Source organism: Chaetura pelagica, unplaced genomic scaffold (assembly GCF_000747805.2).
Source record: "Chaetura pelagica isolate M959 unplaced genomic scaffold, ChaPel_1.0 scaffold344, whole genome shotgun sequence".
NCBI classification, from domain to species: Eukaryota; Metazoa; Chordata; class Aves; order Apodiformes; family Apodidae; genus Chaetura; species Chaetura pelagica.
This window is the reverse complement of record NW_009953098.1, coordinates 6362339-6377597: the sequence shown is the minus strand read 5'-3', so window position 1 is coordinate 6377597 and position 15259 is coordinate 6362339. Positions and strand designations below refer to the sequence as shown.

At 42.1% G+C, this 15259-nt stretch overlaps 1 protein-coding gene across 1 annotated transcript in view; it reads right to left on the bottom strand.

Annotated features, from left to right (window-relative positions):
* Positions 1 to 92: 92 nt before the first annotated feature.
* The window catches only part of SH2D1A (SH2 domain containing 1A), a 50736-nt gene continuing 35569 nt past the window's right edge, over positions 93 to 15259 (bottom strand). The window contains exons 3-6 of the mRNA XM_009997230.1: positions 14764 to 14941; positions 2061 to 2124; positions 416 to 551; positions 93 to 133 (exon numbers count right to left, since the gene is read on the bottom strand). Coding sequence (XP_009995532.1) covers positions 93 to 133; positions 416 to 551; positions 2061 to 2124; positions 14764 to 14941 — 419 coding nt within the window. The remainder of the gene's footprint in view (positions 134 to 415; positions 552 to 2060; positions 2125 to 14763; positions 14942 to 15259) is intronic.

The following is a 15259-nucleotide window of genomic DNA, read 5'->3' as shown; positions in this document are numbered from 1 at the left end:
TGTATTAACTATCATATAAATTGTTCTGTTCTAGAGCATGGACTAGAGGGGAGACTGGCAGATCTGGTTATGGCATGCTTGGAGAAACAGCTTCATGATGGCTGCAGGTGGAAGTCATGGCCTTCAGCTCTCCCTGAGAAAAATAATCACAAAGATATCAAAGGGTGAGCACTGCAAGAAAATGGACCAATAATAAGGTTTGCACTTACATGAGCAAGGGCAGGATAGCACTCAGGAATACATAGTCAAAAATCTATTTTCTCATCACACTGACAGACCTTGTCCCAGTGAGCACCCAAGTGCCAGCATAAGGCACATTTTTTGGCAATGTTACCCTGCTGGCTAGTTGAGATCAGTGATGCCAATAAGCCTAAGGCCTCCATCCCAGCTGAAGCTCCCTCCACCCCACCAGTACCTGGTGGGTATTTGGCTTTCGCGTGGTTGACAACTGGGTGCTGCAGGGGTGTGACGATGCCTTGGTTGGGTTTCTGGAAGGCTGAAATAAGGTTGTGCACTTTCCTAAAGAGCCTCTGGTGGACCCCGGGCGCCGTCTGTGAAGCCAAGAGGTGAGAGGTGAGAGGGGATGCTGGGTGCTGAGCATCTGTGCCGGGGTCAGGGAGCTGGCACAGAAGCCTTGTCCTCAGAAATGCACACAGCTCCAGGGAAGGAACCAGCTCCTCACTTGGACCCCCTGATGTGCCAATTTTAAATGAGTCACCGAGCTGTACCACCCTTCTCCTTCCCCAGGGCACTGTGGCCTCCTCGAGCTAAGAGCCATAACCATATAGAAGGCTGGAAGAGGGAGGAGTTCTGAATCACTACACAAGAAATCCAGAGCCCCCCATGCTAATTAGACAATTCCCAAGTGATCATTCACTATTTCTGACCCTGATTTATTGCAGCCAGTGATTTAACCTCCAGCCTGGAGTTTTGCTTTTCCCAAGACTCATACATGGGAAACCAGTGGAAGTCATGGGGGAGGACTTGTAGCAGGTCTGTGTAACAGCAGAAAAACCTCACTGCAGATGCTGACATTACCTGGGGCCAAAACAGGCTGCAGCTTCACTAAGGGAATTATCCTCCATGGGGTGGAGGTCTCTGGAGGTCCCAGCATCCTCCCTGAGACCCCAGTGCTTATCCTAGCATGCCAGGTGCACTGCCAACACCCACCCCATCCCAAAAACCCATCTGCTTGGGCAATGCACATCTTCAGTGTGCTTCTGATGCCTCACAGCAACAACTGAGTGAATTCTTCCTGAGTACTGTTCCCGAGAGTGACAGATAATTTACTCCTCAGTAATACGAGTCACTTTTACTCCCACATCTGCTTCTGAGTCACCCCAGGAATCAGACTTCTTTTCCAGAGCAGTGCAACCACTTCTAATACAACAATAGTCAAAGAATTCTGCCTCTCTAGAAGTTATTTAATGTTTGTAGTCAATCACTAACATGCAAATAGAAAGCTAATTATTAATTAATACACAGGGTACATCCATAGAACAAAACCTTCATCAGAGAAATACAGACTAGCATTCCTATTCCATCAACCAAAATAGTTGCCCGTATTGCAAACGGTGTTATTCTACACTGGAATTACCAGTTTCTTATCAAATGGGTGAGAATATATATTTTGTATTAAGTTTTGGTTCCCCTATATATGTTTTGCACCAATGATAAATTAACCTGGATATAAACTAAATTTAAACCACTGAACATTGAAAATAATTTCCTTAAATATTCTGACATGGTATATGGAATAGGAGGGAACTGATTGCGCTTATCTAATTATAAAAACACAATATTTTTACGTTTAAAATGATGCAAAATAATGCACTATTGAATTATGCAACAGCTGAAGTGTAACAGGGAATTAATTTATGAATTCAAGACTGTCAGAAGTGGCACCAAGACATCCTAGTGATGGACTCATTCAAGATCGATTACCTTTGATGAAAAACAGACTATGCAGAAACATGAATAATTTTAATATATTTCATTAAATCAATACAAACATCAAACAGGATGTAGAAATTTTCAGAAGAGAAAAGAGAAATACACACCTCAGCACTCCAGGACCCAGATTCTGTCTTGGACACTCGGTAGGTATAGACATAACCCTGGTGCCTGTGGGGGGAAAAAAAGTATATCAGAAAAATCAACAGGTATTTTTTACTCATTTCTACTGCCAGGTTTCACAAGAGGCACACTCTGTTATGGGGGAGTCAGTTCATCTGCTAACCTTTCTTTAAAAATATATTCACCCATAAAGCCTCTAGGTAGATTAAAAAAACCTGAAGCTCAGGTCAGATGCAGTTCAACCTACTGGGTTCCTTTGGATGAGAGGACTCAGTCTGACTCAGATCTAGTTTAGCAATGACCACACACATCCCAAACATATTCTTCTTGGAAAAAGAAGTGTATTATTGGCAGGTAACATTGCTGAATAGTGATTTATTTAAATGCAGATGTTCCCAAAAGCACAAGTTTAATTTATTTGGAAATCTAGACCCACAAAAGCAAGGCAAATTACTCTTTGCCTTGCCTGTATATTCCTAATTCTCAAATACTGATAAATGAGACTTATCAGGGTGTAGAAACTTTCATCTTTTTAAATCTAATTTGAGTCATTTAAATCTAATAAGGAGTCATACACTAATAACAAAAGACATACTCATTTCCAGATTCAGTCTTGCTCCTCTTACAAACCCAACACATGGAATGATTTACATGGTAGATTATCATACCAATATAAAAAAATTTAACTCAGAAACAGAGACAACTAATAGTAGTTCCCTGGGTGCAACATTAGTTTAGATGGTATCAGATAAAACATATTGTATTTCATAGCACATAGCTTTACATGAAACCACAGCAGGATTTTAAAGACCATTCTGTATTTCAGCACCAATTCTTACTCTTAAGAAAGCAGAAAAATACTGTATTTCTTTCCAATAATACATGGTGTTACAGTACAAAATGGTGTTACAGTACAAAATAGCAGAAATCATCAATGACATAGATACCATATGATTGCAATTACTTACACTCCGTGTCATGGCTTCTGGATAAATTCTAGTTAAAAAGTCATTACTGCACCCTTTGCAGAGCAATGTCTGATATAATTTAGCCAAGCAGGAAGTCGTTAACAGTTGTCACACTGCTACAAACCCATGGAGCAGGAACATAAACGCCTATTGTGATTTGTGAGCTCTCTCCCCCACACTCAACTCCCACTGTGATTAAATGCAAGGGCAGGAGACATGACACTGTTCCCTCCCATCAGGGTTGCTGCTGGGACAAACTCCCTGTGCTGCACCTGAGGCACTACCCTTCTCCTTGGCTGTGGGAATACACCTCACTGAGTCCCACGATCCCACCATAAATTCATCCATCTCTTCCTGTGGATTTTACAGGTGTGTATATATGTATATATATATATACATCTGTGTATTGGGAAACACCAGAGAGATCCTGGCATTTTGTCCACTCTCTTAGAAGTGGGTATCTGACCATCCCCTCAGTGATTATTTTTTTTTCAAACCTCAAAACCAACAGAATCAGTATATAACAATCTAAAACTCTCTTGCCTCCTGTTTTTAATAATACACTGTGCACATTGTTCTTGGTTGTCCCAAAGCATTCTGACTGCTTCAGTTCCCTTTAAAATCTGATTTTTCCACAAGTGGTTCAGTTGTCTGGAAAAGAACCATCTGTTGTTTCTTTCATCATTTTCTCTACCCAAGTGATTGCATGACATGAAATGGCTAAGGGGTTGGGGTGCTGCCCTGACTCTGAAATATCTGATGGCTTTCAGCACTCTGCCAAAAGGGTTTGCTAAGCCAGACAAATTGAAAAATAGAGGTCAGATAAAGTAATATTCAGGGCCAGAGCAGGGTGGGGTATAACACAGACACCAAAAACTTCCTCTGTGAGATATTTCAACTGATGCCAGAGAAAGGACAAAGGATATCTCAGATTAAAAACCCATGAGATACAGAAAAAGGATGAAGAATTTGGGAGCATAGACTCTTTGAGCACAGTGCGGAGAATGGGAGGAGTATGACATCACTGTCACAGCATTGCAAGGGACAAGTAAGAAACATTCACCTAGGAAATGTAAATGCTTTTCCCAGAGGAGGGAAAACTGAAAAGCCTGAAGGTGTTCACTGTGCATATGCTGAAAAACACCATTTAATCATCTGGTTTTGGCTCTGAAGCCATCAGTAAACACAGCCACTCTGTCGATGGCAGATGGCCCAAGACCACCACACCTGCTGCTTCAAAGGAAATGCACACAGGAAAGAGGACATATTTTGTTAAGAAGGTGAACAGATAGATCTTCCCATCTAGCTGCTTTCCACTGGGATCTTTGTTTCCACAAAAATGAATTACAGCTCTTCTGATAATTACTCTTCCAACGAATGTGATCTTATCAAAATTTTCTGTTAAGCAGCAGGAACTCACTTCATTACCACTTCAAGGAGGTTTTTGCCTTCCATGTGCAAGTGACATGATTTTGATGAGCCAAGTTCTCTTTACTTCTACGTGGGCACAGCCTCCTGTGAGAAAGATTTTTATGATTTTTAAAGTACCCAACATGAATTAAGAACGGTGTGGACTGAAGGAAGATCAAGGTGTTGTTCTTAAAACAAAAAAAATGCTGGTAGTCACTTGGGGGCCTCTCACACACATTATGCTTTGAAGCCACTTCTTAGTGACATGCAGACCAAAACCACCTCCAAGTGACCTGAACTTCACTGTCTGATGGACAAAACCAACAGGAGAGGGACACAAGTCACAGAGAGAAGGATTTCAGAGAGCACTCCTACATTGACACTGGCATACTAGCACAACTTGGAGGAGGACCAGCTCTCAATACCTGGGCCAAGATCCAACAAAGGGCTTCCCCATCCCTTTGTCTGGCCTGAGGATGGCCACAAGTCTCAGCCGTGATTACAAAGCTCCTCTTTCATGCCAGTGAAACTCAAGGGACAGGAGTAATAATGAATTAAGAACTTGATGAATGAGGTCCTATAAATTTTTTATCAAAGGCAAAAAATGCCACCATGCTGATGATAGGAAGCAGAAAACAGACATTCCCGTAAGGACAGCATTGGAGAGCACTTACAAAAGAGTAGTTTGGTCACCACTGATGACATTTTTTATGTCATCTCACTTATTTTTTCATCTCTACAACAAAGGGTGCGTTACACCACCTGGGAACTGCACTGGCAGAGCCTCTACTGCAAAACCACCACTGAGAAAACTTTGTCAAGGGAAAAATCAAGACAAATTTGCTGTTAGAGTAAACAGTCCACGTTATAGCTAGATAATTCCTCCCAAAGTACTTCAAAGGCATCATTCACAGGTGACATACTGAGACAGCATCTGTCTACCTGTCCTCTCTACTCCTCCTTTTCAACTGTGATCAGACTTGTTAAAGCCACATTTACTTTAGCAGGTGAACAATTACAATCTTCTGCACCACTGAAATAGCCAGATGATATTAACTGCATGCTGCAGATTAAAATGAACTATGACATTTCAGCTGCATGTTATGTTTTTAAATAATTTCCAAATACTTTGTATCTCAGCTGGGAAATTTTATTAGACTAATTTGTATTCATTTTTGGGTCCAAAATGGAAAAAAAAAAATAATATATATATATATATATATACACATATAAAGGGAGAAAGACAGAGAGACAGGGGAAAACCATGTCAGCAATAAATCACATTAGTTTATTTCTCTTTACATAGCTTTCTTTTCTGATTTCCTTGCACTATTTCAATCAGCTCTTCTTACCAGGTATATTTGCATTCTGACCTTAACTTGGAATTTCACTTTACAATATTGCTTAACAACCAAAGAGTGGTGTGGCCTACAAGCAGTGGTCCTGGACATATCCACTGCCCATACTCAGTTTCCTATAGCTTTGCCACATATCAGCCTTTCAGACTCAAATTTTATTTTTCAGGTATTTGCCTCAAGCTGCAGTAATGCCAAAAAATGGGGACATTGTAAGCAAATGGTGGTTTTCCCATGTTTAAAAAAAAATGTATTTCAATCATTGGGGTTTTTTCCCCAGTTTTTAGAGTAAGATGTAAGATTTGTTTGAAGGGAGATGAAGCAGTGGTGGCTGTTTAGGCTGCAAGAGAGGTGCTCTCTAAAAGCTGTTAGCAATTGTAGCTGCACCGTGCCTGAAGTGGCTTTACCAGGGGCATTCAGCTCAGCAGTGTCCACCATCTCAAGCCATGAGCAATGTATGGATATTGCCTGGCCTGGATTAGTGGCGGGGGGGCTGGGGGGGAAACAGAAGGTAATTTAGATTAGGGATCTTGGAAAGGAAGATTGGGACTGAGTTTGGGGGGGGATGCAGAAGGAAAGAAAAAGGGACCCATGTCTATCAAAACTGGGCAAGGAAAGAGCCACAAGGAAAAACTGAACCCCTGGGAGACAATAAGATTAAATGAGTAAAGAAGAGGATATACAAAGGTAAAGTATAAGGGGGCTTGAACTGGCAGCAGCACAGAATGCTGAAGGGCTGAAGAAGCCACGACTAGAAGATGGGTGGTTTGGAAGCAGAAAAGGTATGAAAGGTTGTACAGAAGCACACAGGGTTGTCTGAAAATCCATTCCCGTGCCCCTCACGTTGGGTACTGCAGACCTGAGCCTCCTGCAGCCTCCTTTCTCTCATCTGAAAAGGAGTTAAACTGTTCATCTCACAAACTGAGACAATGCTTAGAAACCACTTAATAGTATGGAGATGAGTACTCCTAATGCTTTGGAGATGAGTAATATATATATATATATATATACACATATAAAGGGAGAAAGACAGAGAGACAGGGGAAAACCATGTCAGCAATAAATCACATTAGTTTATTTCTCTTTACATAGCTTTCTTTTCTGATTTCCTTGCACTATTTCAATCAGCTCTTCTTACCAGGTATATTTGCATTCTGACCTTAACTTGGAATTTCACTTTACAATATTGCTTAACAACCAAAGAGTGGTGTGGCCTACAAGCAGTGGTCCTGGACATATCCACTGCCCATACTCAGTTTCCTATAGCTTTGCCACATATCAGCCTTTCAGACTCAAATTTTATTTTTCAGGTATTTGCCTCAAGCTGCAGTAATGCCAAAAAATGGGGACATTGTAAGGAAATGGTGGTTTTCCCATGTTTAAAAAAAAATGTATTTCAATCATTGGGGTTTTTTCCCCAGTTTTTAGAGTAAGATGTAAGATTTGTTTGAAGGGAGATGAAGCAGTGGTGGCTGTTTAGGCTGCAAGAGAGGTGCTCTCTAAAAGCTGTTAGCAATTGTAGCTGCACCGTGCCTGAAGTGGCTTTACCAGGGGCATTCAGCTCAGCAGTGTCCACCATCTCAAGCCATGAGCAATGTATGGATATTGCCTGGCCTGGATTAGTGGCGGGGGGGCTGGGGGGGAAACAGAAGGTAATTTAGATTAGGGATCTTGGAAAGGAAGATTGGGACTGAGTTTGGGGGGGGATGCAGAAGGAAAGAAAAAGGGACCCATGTCTATCAAAACTGGGCAAGGAAAGAGCCACAAGGAAAAACTGAACCCCTGGGAGACAATAAGATTAAATGAGTAAAGAAGAGGATATACAAAGGTAAAGTATAAGGGGGCTTGAACTGGCAGCAGCACAGAATGCTGAAGGGCTGAAGAAGCCACGACTAGAAGATGGGTGGTTTGGAAGCAGAAAAGGTATGAAAGGTTGTACAGAAGCACACAGGGTTGTCTGAAAATCCATTCCCGTGCCCCTCACGTTGGGTACTGCAGACCTGAGCCTCCTGCAGCCTCCTTTCTCTCATCTGAAAAGGAGTTAAACTTTTCATCTCACAAACTGAGACAATGCTTAGAAACCACTTAATAGTATGGAGATGAGTACTCCTAATGCTTTGGAGATGAGTACTTCAGGATCTCTGAGTACTCCCCTGCTCATGGGCAGTGGGGGTCAAGGATCACATAATGAGGTTGAGAGGCCATGTTGCAGCCCATTCTGCCTTATCCAGAGGTGTCTGATGCAGGCTGAGGATCTGCTCCTGAATGTCCTTTCAGAGGGACCAACTTCAGGCAACCCTGGACTCGGAATGTGGCTACTGGCATGGGTGCCACAGTGGCTACAGAGATGGGAGATGGCAACCAGAGAGCCAAAACTGGTGAGCTCAGGGGATCCACAGCAGTGCCTGGGAACCTGCACATCCCACATGTATGCTCATCAAGGTCTCCCCTGCCCAGGGTACCCCTGAGCTGCATGGCCTCCCCAATGTCACAACAATGACAGCTGCCAAAATTATAAAATGGCCAGTCCAGTTGTCCACTTCAACTTCTTTCTTCTTGCTTTTTTTTTTTTATTGCTATATTTCTGCTTGGTTAATTAATCACAGAAAGCCCAAAAAGTCTTGTTATTTAATGTAGGAGAAAATCCTATTTAAGCTTCAAGTTCCTCACTCTGTCCTGGAATTTACATTTTCTGGTTGACAAGCAGCCTGATTCCTGCCTTATTTAGCTCTCAGACATACAATCAAGGTACAGAAACTTAGCAATTACCACCCATCAGCTAACCCAAGCTGAAGAAATAGCATTCACATTGAGATGATGTGCAAGTTACAAGCTCTATGTCAGCAAGTGTGAATAAAATAGTTTAAATCAGTGTTTGCAACAGCTGAGAAGCCCCACAGGGTTACTGTAGCAGCACTCTATACACATCCACTGGAGTTTACACTTCTGTACTGATTCCCCTACCAACACTTCTTGTAGCAAAAATTTCCCCATGATAGTGAGTCAATAACTAGTATTAGCTTCCTGTGATGCTGGAGCACTATAAAGCAAATGTATTATCTTGATTTTCTCTTTTGAAATTAACAGAAGTTTGAAAGATCAAGTCAAATCTTGTGAAATTACTCTGAATTTATGCACAGATTTCTGTGGCAGATTGTCAGCATCTTCACCCCTTGAACACTCCTGTCCATCAATAGGAATGCCACTGATTTATCTACAGAGCATTGTGTAGACTTTCTGAGCAGGATTTATGTTGGTCTGGTATGAGGTGATGCCAGCCAAAAGCAATGCTCAAAGAGAAGTTATTTTACAGGGGGGGGGGGGGGTGGGAAGGTGCTAAATAGAAGGAAGTTAATTTGGGTGGGTCAGCAACTATGCTTCATGAATCACCATGTTCTCCAGACAAGCCTCACAAAGGCAAAACCTCATGAAACAAGGTTAGCTGGTGAAATTTGTTCCATCACTTTGGGCAAAACCCACAAGAACTGCAATAGATAAAACATTGTCAATAGCCCTGTACATGTTGCTCTTCCAGATTGCTGTGAAATGTTTCTTGGTTTGTTTAGGAATAATCAGTGTGGTTAATTTTCACATTTCCTGTTTCTCTTTGAGTAAGGGAGGCACAGTCTGACCATAAAATCCCTGAACCTGAAATCAGTGCTTCAACTAAAAACTCAAAGCTTAAGCCTACAAAACCAGGGTAAAGTTGATCTAGGCTCTGTTAGCAAATGGTTGTAACCATTCTGTCATCTATAGATCCATTAGTGTAGCAGTTACCCACTAATGAGGCTGTTTACCTTCCCAATATCTTTCCAGGAAAAGCCGCTGGAATATCTGAAGGCCATTAGCCAAGTTATTCTCAGCAAAAACGAAGATCACTGATTAGCAAGGAGCTGAAATATTCATCTCACAGAGTTTACTTTTGTGCCACAGAAGACTTCTTTTAAAGCATAAAATAGTGCCTGATACTTACAACAGGAACCTTGAATTGAGGGGCTCCTCCTCAAACAGACTCTTTTGTTCCAAATTGCATTTAAAACACTGATGCTGTGCAGTGTTTTAATAAATGCAATTACTCTGCTATTCCCAACACAGATATTACACGGGAAACAAAAGAAATGCCAAGCTGAAGCCAGCTCATGATCCTGTGCCACACCCTCATGCTGCACAGCTGATACCTCTGCCGCATCAGAAAGTTTCAGCACGTTGCCTGAACTTGTGCACTGTGCTTATGGTGACAGAAAAAAATAGCATACATAAAACCTGATAGGACTGCAGCCTATCCCTGTTGCCATTACTGTTGCTTCAAGAGCTCTGAACAGCTTTCTATTCCAGCTTTTGATTATTCCCCACAAATTGAATGCAGCAGAGTATATGAATGGCTGGTTTCAAACAAATAATCTGAACAAGCAGTTTGACAAGTATGTCATGCTTAGCCTACTTAAAGTTCTGAAACAACTACTAACATTCCAGGTATTTTCATGTATATAAATTTTAAGACCCAAACTACAAATGCTTTATCTTTGCCAATTCAGGCACGAGCTGCTTGTTTCTGCATGTGTGTGTCTATATCTGTGGAGGAAAGCAGTGCTTTTGGCACTACCAGGCATTTTGTATATGCATTTTTTTAGGCACAGTTTAAGAGGCTGGTTCTCAAACCAGGCACTGACATTGTGTCCTGCATCTCCCCTTGGGTTCATCAGGAGTAATGTGCACTGAGGATTTCTGAGGGTGCTACAAATATTAAATGGAATATTGAACAAAGAGGAAACCAGGCCAGTAAAGAAAGCTCCCTGGGACGATCAGGCATTGGTACTAAAACCCTGGCATACTGCATGTAGTGTCTTAACATGTTCACAGGTAAAACATGAACTTCGGTTGAAGCTCATACATTTCTTCTAGCCCAGTTTTCAGAAACAAGGAAAATCTTCTGGCTTTTCAATGCAACCCTAAAATTTCCAGGAAAAGATTGTGCTTTTCTGTTGACACATTCAAAACACGATGAACAACATCCTTGAAGATTTATTACCAATCTAACAATTAAGACCTTGTGAGCATCTGATATTAAAAATCTTTGCCAAAATCTGCAGGCAGCACTTCTGTTCACAAGAGCCCATGGGACAGTGTTGCAAATCAAAATCTTGGTACTCTTCAGTGCATAGTTAAATCCTGGTCTTAAAACTTTTGTGAAAGCTGGTGCTTTGTGCTTTGCCACAGCCATACCACAAACATTCTGTCTTTGCAGGCACACCATGTGCACACTGTGACTTCAGACAGCAGGAAGGGGCATTCAGGGAAGATAAAGCAATACTCCAGGAGAAACAAAGAAGAGAGAAAGCAGAGTTTTCTAGCCAAATACTAGAGGCTTGCACCCGGGGCTCACCTGTCACAGTTACCCATCTCTGTAGGTCAGGTTTTATGCTACTACCTGTCTTTTTTATGCTTGCCCTGTAAAATCAGTGTCAGTCACAAGGGACTCATGAAGTCTTTGACTCTTCCTTTTTAAAGGTCAGGGCTCCACTTTTTAATTGGAAAAGCAGAAGGTGAATGAGTCTGACTGTGAACGCTGCTGCCCTTATTACGTGCCTTAGGAGGTTCAAACTCTGGCTAAATATATTAGGGCTTCTTGGGGGTGCCCAGAGGGGAAGGAAAGGGGGGGTGGCATTACAAACCTATGCAGTTTGTTGGAAAATAGGAGGTAGTGGATGAGCCTAAGGGGGGGAAAAAAAAAAAAAAAAAAAAAAAAAAAAAAAAAAAAAAAAGAACCCTAGGAAGGCTTGGAGCTGGAGATCTGGACAGTTTTAGGTTTGTTCAGTTTTAATTCTTCAAGGAGCTACAGGCAGAGGGGAAAGAATACAGACTGAACATGGTTTGATTTTGGAAAACTTCACTATTTTCTCTTTTTCTTGTCTAAGAGCAATAAAAACATCACTGGCAGTATGAAACAGCTTCACTTCTGTTAGAAATTGTCATTGGAGAGATGCAGTGAATCCAAACGGTGCATGTTTCTCTTTATGCTTGCCCTGTAAAATCAGTGTCAGTCACAAGGGACTCATGAAGTCTTTGACTCTTCCTTTTTAAAGGTCAGGGCTCCACTTTTTAATTGGAAAAGCAGAAGGTGAATGAGTCTGACTGTGAACGCTGCTGCCCTTATTACGTGCCTTAGGAGGTTCAAACTCTGGCTAAATATATTAGGGCTTCTTGGGGGTGCCCAGAGGGGAAGGAAAGGGGGGGTGGCATTACAAACCTATGCAGTTTGTTGGAAAATAGGAGGTAGTGGATGAGCCTAAGGGGGGGAAAAAAAAAAAAAAAAAAAAAAAAAAAAAAGAACCCTAGGAAGGCTTGGAGCTGGAGATCTGGACAGTTTTAGGTTTGTTCAGTTTTAATTCTTCAAGGAGCTACAGGCAGAGGGGAAAGAAGACAGACTGAACATGGTTTGATTTTGGAAAACTTCACTATTTTCTCTTTTTCTTGTCTAAGAGCAATAAAAACATCACTGGCAGTATGAAACAGCTTCACTTCTGTTAGAAATTGTCATTGGAGAGATGCAGTGAATCCAAACGGTGCATGTTTCTCTTTTAGTTTTTACCAAAGCTCTCATGCACACACATTTGCCACCTGTTTCATCTCTGTGCATGATGTTCACGCTGGAATTTGGTCCATTGGTTCATTTTGCCAAAGCCAGACTTTAGCAAGCAAAGGTTTACCAGAGCAGAGCACTTGGAGGAGCAAGGATGGAAGGCATAAAAGACACAGATATGGATTCAGTGGAGGATGCTATGCCAAAGTGCTTCTCCAGTTTATGGGTCACATTTTTTTAAAGTGCTATCTTCGGTGTGAGACTGTTTCCTGGTATGTTTATGATAACATGTCTCCAAAGTTATTGTGTGGTATGTTGTTTACTGTATCTGCTGTTCCTTACGTAACATTCTGAATTGAAATATTAAGAAGTATTGGAACCAAGGCTTAGCTCCAGCATTTTTCAGTCACCTTTCTGTCTACATCAGATCATGCTCATCATAACATTTTTCATTAATCTTTTTACCTAGATTCATTGAAGATGCTATTGAATACTTCCCTTATAAAAGAAAACTTGGAGGTCTGTATTTTATAAGAAGCCTGTATAACATTCACTAGTAATATTTTTTGCTTTTACCTCTTTGCTTATCATATATATGTTTGAATGCAACATAACTTGAAGACAAGAATGGCCCCTAATTTCCAGAAACAATTAGGTAGGGTTCTGTTTCTTACTGAAGTCTCTTTTCTTCCAAAGACTGCAGAACTTCATAGTTAGCAATTCTTTCTGTTATTTTAATTTTTTTTTTCATGTTATAGATTTTATTTCTTTCATGAAATTTCTTCTGAAGGATGTAAATTATCACTGATAAAGCAAAAAATCCAAACTGATTGTGTGAAGATAAAAAACCTTGTTATCCCTCCACCCTGGTTTAGATTAACGGTGGACTAATTTTAGGATCCTCTATTTTATTCAGCATTGTAACATTCTGCCTGACCCTTTCTCTAATGCCTTAGTGCTTCAGCTGCACTGAATGACTTCTGCGTGTTAAGGAGATATATCACCATTTTCTCTGATGGTTATTTAAAAGAGATTCTGCTTTTATTGCCTATTCCTATCACAGGAATCATAGCACTCCTTACCTCTTGCTATGTCTATTCCATTTTCATTTAACTCAAGATGTTTCTTATTTCCCATTTTTCAGCTAGCTGTTAAGGTATTTGTTAGCAGTGGTGAGTATCTTGGTTCACCTTCTGATTTCATGAGAGAAGGAAAAATACATCTTCTGCCACAAAGATCTTCCCTGGAAAGAAGGTTGTGTATTTCTGCATTGCCTATAACCTTCTTGCATGCCTCCATTTACTGGTCTCCAACAGGGGAATAATAATGCTCACCCAGGGCTTCATTACATACTGTTGGAAATGTATTCAAGACATTTGGGGGAAACCTGACTTAGAACTCTTCTTCCTCTCCATTTATTTTCTTTTTGCCAGGTACCTAAGTAGCCTCTGTTAGCTAATTTCTTGCTGGCCCTAAAATGGTTTCTCTTGTATTTTTTTCCTGATGAGGTAAGGCACAAGTGTTTGTTCAGCCTTGGTAGACACACCTTTGTTCTTTCAATACGATAGTACTTCATTGTGCAGCTTATCTCTCAGGACTTCTGATACTTATGCTTTTAGCAAAAGTAGGGTAATTAAATTGCCTCATTAAGAGAAGGTCCTATGACCAAGTCCTCCAGCGCCCTCAAGAAAATCTCCCTACCCTGTCCCTGATAGACCTTTCCATCAGATCTTTCCTTTCACCCTATTTGATGAAACGTTACCACTTACTCATTACCCATCAGCATTTTGAGTACTTTACAGGTAGTTCGCTCCAAGTCTGACAACCTGTGGAACACACAGCCTGACCGAGAGTGTCCTGAAGTAAAGGCACACCTTGGATGGCCACAATCCATGTTTCCCTTCCTGATGTCAGGGGTGTTGCTAAACACACTCATGAGTGCATTAGAGAAGCAGAAGACAGTGGAGAGAAAGCAAGAGGATTATCCAGCACAAAGAGGCAGTGCACACCATCCTGAGTCAAGCTGCCTGTCTCTTTTCAATGACACCTCACTCATCCTTGCTCCATCCTTGCTCATCATACTCCAGGCCCACCTACTCTTTTTGTTTCATGCCCATAACACTCGTGGGTTCTGCAAGGCCAAACCTGCTCCTCTTTGCTCTGCAAAGGACCCCACACCCTTATGCACCCTTCTGCCTTAAGGTGAAGGAGGCAAAAGTCTTTAATGTGTCTGCAAATTGTAATGTTAGGACATACTCTGTCACTGTCATGTGGGAACACCCCTCCCTGCGGATGCAAAAGTTGGAAACCAGCGAGCAGCTGCCCAGCCCTCCCCGTGCCCAGTTCCCAGCCCGTGCCCCAGGCCCACACTCACAGCACGCAGAGGCAGTAGACGCCCGGGATGCTCTGGCTGTCCCGCAGGAGGTAACTGCCGTCCCTGCCCGCCGCCAGCAGCAGCTTCTCCCCGGCTTCACGGCTGAAGCCCCCATGGGCCTTCACACCACGCTGCCTCCAGCTGCTCCTCAGCCGTCTGCTCCCCTCAGCATCTCCGTCTCGGGGACAGATGTAAACAGGATGTGTTCACACCTCTGAAGCCTCCGCACGGGGTGAGACAGCACTGAGGGAAGAGTGAGGAACGAGCACAGCTTTTCAGTGTTGTGGCTTTTTTTTCCTTTGCCCCTTTTTGTTTTCCTTTTTTGTAGGCTGCGACGTCCTCGCGGTGCGGCAGCTGCACGCAGAGGTGACATTTCACAGCCCACCCTCGCTCGTGTGGCTTCCCGCTTGGACGGACATGACAAGGTGCGCGACGACCACGGGGCTGATGGTTGGCTTTGGTCAGTGCAGGGAGGCCACCACCATGGCATCAACGC